Here is a 6186-nt window from a genome sequence, read left to right as displayed (position 1 = left end):
CTTTGCAATAGTGGCAAGTAACCAGATCCTTAACTGCAACAGAATTTTACACTATTAAAAATCCTAAGGGCTGGAGAGAAGGCTCAGCAGTTAAGAGAACTCACTGCTCTTCCTGAGGTCCTGCATGCAATGCCCAGCAACCATATGGTGGCTCACAACCATCTGTAATGGGATCTGATGGCCTCTTCCAGTGTGTCTGAAGAAAGCAGCAGTGGACTTGCTTACATTAAATAAATAAATAAATCTTTTTTAAAAGGGAAAAGAAAATGAAAATTCTACAGGAATTAAAATTGATGAACTTACTAGCTAAATATTTCCTGACAAACCTCCAAAGGAATAGAAATATAATTACAATATTCTTCACTGAAATGTTGGAGGCACACTATGTAGCATATTAGTTTTGTGGGTATCTATGCCTAGATAAACACATAAGCATGTTCACAAAACAACAGTCTAAACCTATGCATAGCATACTGGATAACTTCTTGGTGGTACATGCAATTTTGATCTTTTGTTTTAGTGATATATTTCATGGTTTTTACAAAATTAACAAGCAAGAGTTAATTGTAGGATAATAAAAAGGAATAAACAACATTGCTGAGTTGATGTAAGTGTTAATAGCTGTCTATAGATAGGTAACATTTGGATACTACATGGGTGTGAAGTTTAAATAGGATCAGTTGTATTTATTATGAGACTGAGTGGATTATAAACACCACTTTGAAATGAACATAGAATCTGTATTTTACAAAATGAAATAATGGATTGTATGCAGTTTTTTGAACATGAAAGTACTTAAAATTTAAACATAGGCTGCACTGATTCTTTTCAAGTGAGGAAAAGATATTGGAGGAAAATGGGCTTTAAATCAGTTGAGGGGTGTTGCCCGAAGTCTAAGATTATCCATCCAAGCTGTGTTAGAGAAGATGACTTATCCAACAACCTGAACGGGATCCTCATTTCTTTTACTTCAAGTCTGTAGTGGAAGTTGCCTGAGATAATAAATTTCTCAGAGACCACATTATGGGTGGCCACGGTTCATTTCCTACCCTTCCAGGACATAAGAAAGTGCTTCAGCAGGGGGGCATAGTCCCGAGCTTGCCTTAGCTCCTAGCATAGACACCAGAGTCTATATCTCCCCCTTCCTAAGTAGCAATGTCCCCTCCCATAAATCCTGATCAGAGTGAAGAGGGCAGGAAAACAAGATGCAAAGCCCCTGGTGTATACAAGGTGTGAGTAAGGCTGGACCCTATTCCACCAAACCAAGATTGAGATAAGGAGGACCTAGTCTTAAAAGAACTGGGCACATTCCTTGTCATGGAATCTCATGCTATCTCTTGTAATTATTATGCAGAATCACAGAGAATGTGATGTCTCCATCCTCATGCTTCATCACCTAATTGCAGAAGAGTGTGGAGCCCAAGGACACAAGATCACTCAAAGTAATATCTAAATATTCAGGTGACAAAGGGGCCAAATTCATTCGCAGTAGCCAGGTTATGAGGTCAACTGTCTTGCTGGTCAATAGATAGATGGCTAAAGGGGCTATAGAACATTATTCAGTACAAGGAAGAGCAGAAATGAAGACCCTTGTCTTAAACTAGGAAGCCAGACTCAGACGAGTATTGCATGCTTTCTCTCCTGTATAGAATCTAGAAGATAGGAAGACATGGTGGCAACTGTTAGGAAAGAGGAGGGAAAATAAAATAAAATAACAGGAGGAAATACTAACAAAGTATGCCTTGTGCATGTATAAATATCACAACCCCATCATTTTTACAGTTAGTATATACTAACTAAAGAATGTCAAAGCAGAGGTAAAAGGTGGCCAGTGGTAATATTTCGCTCAGAACTAAGTCGTGATGATATACTTGGATTCATAGGGAAAGAGAAGACACTCTGACAAAGGGGGTGAGGAGCAAGGAAATACCAAGCTAGGGAGGTCACCATATGTGGGGCAGGTCAGTGATGGCATGCAAGAGGAAGAGGGGAGCAGAGAGAAACATGGCAGAGCCTGGTTCTTGGCAATCCTGAAAATGAGATAGACACATGGATTCTGATTTAATTTTTTAACTTAGTATTATTTTGTACATGTCATAGTAGCATGTGGAGGTCAGAAGACCTCCAAAATTGTAGAGCCAGTTTCTCATTCCCCCCTTTATATGGGTTCTGAGGGGAGAATTGAGGTCACTGGACTTGTCTGGCAAGTTTCTTTACCCTTGGAGTCATCCTGCTAGCCCAGAGCTCTAATGAAATAAGACATAACTATGCCTTTTCGACCATTGCTCCCCATAGCATCAACACTAAGACCACCCTGAAAAAATTTATTTGACTTTATCAGATGTTGACTCAAGAGATATACCTCATCTGAACCAGTAGGGAGGGTATGCCGGTTTTCGGTTGGCTGCAGAGTATCTACAGTACCCCATGCACCTCCTGCCAGCCCTCAGGAAGCAAGCCACTCACTTTCATTACATACATAATCTTTTAAGACAAAATTTAATGCAATATGAGAGACTTTGGATATATCTCTTTTTGAAGGAATTTTAGTGATCTGTAGTTACAAGGAATTCTGTTTCATTTACATTAGAAAATTTTTATGATTAGAGTTAAATGACTAAATAATTTGGTGTAGGAGGGAATTTGTGGGCAGATGTGTGTGTGTGTGTGTGTGTGTGTGTGTGTGTGTGTGTGTGTGTGTGTTCATGCGTATGCATGCACACTTGTGTGTTTCTAATCAAGACAAAAGAAGCCATGGTATAAAAAAATCAAACTTCTATCAAACAAATGATACTGTTGCTAAAATTAATGGGAGATCAGGCCTGCCTGTAAACTTGATTTTGCTCCTCATGGAAAACTGAAAGAACTCTTTCTTCTTCAGAGGCCATGGAAGTAAAACAGATTGCAATCATTGGTGCTGGTGTCAGTGGACTGGGAGCCATTAAGAGCTGCTTGGAGGAAGGACTTGAACCTACTTGNTTTGAAAAGAGCAATGACATTGGAGGTCTGTGGAGATACAAGGTAATTTTACAGATTATATTCTCATAAAGTATGATGATACCTAGGCCTGAAAGGGAGAGAGATGCTTGCTCAAAGGAATTGGAAGCTGTAAATTGTAAATAATTTATTCTTTACAGAGTAGCATTATCTTCTCTCAGGATTAACTCAGCACTTCTCTCAAGTGTCTGATTACATGAAGAATTTTACTGTGATGTCTGTTACCTTTCTTATCCCTGAGGCAGGACACATAGGAAAGCAACCTAAGAAAGCACAGATTTATCTTGGCTCTTGGTTTTCTGTGTTTTGATGCATCAAGGCAGGGACTGCATGACTGACTGAACAGCTGTGATTGAAGCAGCCAGAAAGCCAAGGGAATGACTTCACTGCTGAGCTTTCTCCTCCCTGCCTTTCTTCTAGCCCCTCCCATATCAAACAGCCCCACCCACAGGAAGACCTATGGTTGAGGTTGGTCATCTTCTATGTAGTTTAATGTTAATATTGGTGCCCAAGATCTGATTGCCTCAGGGACAATAGAATCCTCATATACACCAAGTGATGCTCTGTCACCTCCCGCCATAATTTAAAACTATTGGTTGAATAAAGATGTGGACAACCATAGCTGAGCAGCAGGGGTTGGTGAGGTTTCAGTTCCTGGGCTTGTGGTCTGAGGAGGACCAGGAAGGGAAGAAGAGAAATTGGAGACAGGAGAAGACACCATGGGGTAAGTGAATGGTGATAGCATGGCCATGAGAGCGGGCCAACTGGAGTTAAAAGTGTCCCAGTCAGAACATAGCAAATTATATCTCAGATTTATTGATTGGGAAGTAGACAAAATAGCTTAGAGGGTTGATACTTGGCCAGCTCTAGTGCTTTAAAGTTGTATTATAAATATCAAGATCATATGTCTTTTATCTGGGAACTAAATTATCTAAGGTGGGATAGAAATCACCCATTAAATATTTAACCACAAAAATGTATCTACGATATGTCTTCCCCCTAGTCAAAACCTCTCTGGATATGCCTTCACCAATAAAACCAGATAAAACCAATCCAATGAAGATGACAAGGTCATATCCTCCTTTTCATGTTTCTTATCTCAAATCCCTTTCTGATAGCTTTTGTTTTATTTCCTGTATTGTATTAGGGTATTTAATATCTTATTTTTAGAATTTCTGAATTACTGATGTTTTGAATCTTTCACCATAAAATTCTAAGAGGATCCTTATAAAAGAGTCTAATTTTTTTTCATTCAAGTGGATAACAGTATAGAATCCAACAGTGACACACATTTTCCATACAATAAAAACTCAGCCTCACGGTTCTCATCATCCCTAAACTCAATGTGCATTGTTTCCTAAATTTCTGGAAGCCAAGGGTTCCTGTGTTTCCTTTAGGAGACACCAGAAAACGGAAGGCCTGGGATATACAAATCTTTAACCTGCAATACATCCAAGGAGATGACAGCCTTCAGCGACTACCCCATCCCTGATCATTTCCCCATCTACATGCACCACTCAAAAATGATGGAGTATCTCAGGATGTATGCCAGGCACTTCAGGCTCATGAAACACATACAGTTCCAGGTGAGGAGCAAATCCCCACCCACCGCCTGCACATGGGTCAAGGCAAAGTCCAAACACAGAGCCAGGAAGGCACTTCAACCTGCATTTAACCCCCTCCCCTCAATCTTAGGATTCTCCAAGATATGTTTGTCTTTTCTACCCACCATATAAGCACTGTCCGAGCTCGAACCCAAATTCTAATCTTTGGTTCATTTTGTAAACTAAAAATACATAGGTCCCAGAAAAATAAAACAAATGTATTTTGTGCTCTAATGAGCTGTGACATTTGGGACGTGAACGTTATAGGAACTTTATGTGCACATGACTCCTACTCACCTAGGAACCCCATGCAGAGCTACTTAAGCATAGAATTCTATAAGGAAAAGGGATAAAATGTCCTAGAGCTCAGACTTTGTTCTTTGTTTCCTAGACAAATGTGTGCAGTATAAAGAAACGCCCTGACTTTTCATCCTCTGGTCAATGGGACGTGGTAGTAGAGACCGAGGAGATGCAGAAAACCTACATATTTGATGGGATAATGGTTTGCAGTGGTCACTACACTGAGAAGTACTTTCCTTTACAAGACTTTGAAGGTATCTCTCTAATGTGTGTGTGAGAAAAATCTTAGGATGCTAGAGATCTTAATGCCTCTCCTGTCATAGGCACTGGAAGACAGTGTTTATACAGAGGAGATGCATAGGGGGCATTCTAAGTTCATAGAACAGTCAAGGGAGATCTGGCAACAGAGGTAAAGACAGAACAGAAAAGCAGAGATCCTCAGAAAAGCAAGTTCTGAAACAGACTTTCATTGATGAGGAAGCAGTGAGGAGAAGCCAGTAGATAGGCAATCCTGGAGAGAGCTTAGGGATTGGCTCACACTTGGAGTGCCTAGGATGGGAGAAGCATGTAAGAGTTAAGGGAAAAGCACCACTCTCACTCTCTCTCTCTCTCTCTCTCTCTCTCTCTCTCTCTCTCTCTCTCTCTCTGTGTGTGTGTGTGGGGGGGGTACATGCAGGAGAAGCAATAAGTCCTGCAGAAGTGTGGAGCATTAATTGATAGGGGAAGATGGTTGAATCAGAAGCATCGGGAATAAAGACTTTAAATAGTCCATTTCAGAGATAAAGACTGAATCAAACAATGGAAGTAGGATTTGTGGAGATATTTTAGGAATCTTTGAAACACCACTTGGATGACAATTTACGCATCATAGAATTTTACAATTTATGGAATTTTATAATTTATGGCAATTATAACTTTTGAAATTTAACTTTTCCGAGTGCCTTGAAACTTCTATTATCCCATGGTTATGATGTAGATAGTAGTGAGCGGCCACTGGCCAGATGCTGCTGATGAGCAGCTGATATGTGAAGGACATAAAATTATGATGTTTCTTTTGTAAAATATTCACCACACTTAGAAAACACAGTAGGAACACATGAAGAATCTCACCAATAACTTTACATTAACTATGTAGTAGCATCTCAGGTTATCCTGGGTTCAAGTAAAATAGAGACTTAAAATTACTACCCTTATCGGTGCTTGTGGGCTCCTGGGCTTTGAAACTGCATGTGTAGCTGGCATTAAGTTGCTTCTGAATATCACCAATACCTTGCTAAGGATCTTT

The 6186-nt window shown here is 39.9% G+C and overlaps 1 protein-coding gene across 1 annotated transcript in view; it reads left to right on the top strand.

Moving 5' to 3' along the window:
- The first annotated feature begins 2886 nt into the window (after positions 1-2886).
- LOC110296369 (dimethylaniline monooxygenase [N-oxide-forming] 5-like) overlaps positions 2887-6186 on the top strand; it is a 15743-nt gene continuing 12443 nt past the window's right edge. The window contains 3 exon segments of the mRNA XM_021165042.1: positions 2887-3021; positions 4395-4583; positions 4993-5172. Of these exon segments, the coding sequence (XP_021020701.1) occupies positions 2887-3021; positions 4395-4583; positions 4993-5172 (504 nt within the window).

Source organism: Mus caroli, chromosome 1, assembly GCF_900094665.2.
Source record: "Mus caroli chromosome 1, CAROLI_EIJ_v1.1, whole genome shotgun sequence".
Classification (NCBI taxonomy): Eukaryota; Metazoa; Chordata; class Mammalia; order Rodentia; family Muridae; genus Mus; species Mus caroli.
Note: the sequence above shows the minus strand (reverse complement) of the source record. Positions and strands in the feature narration are given on the sequence as shown.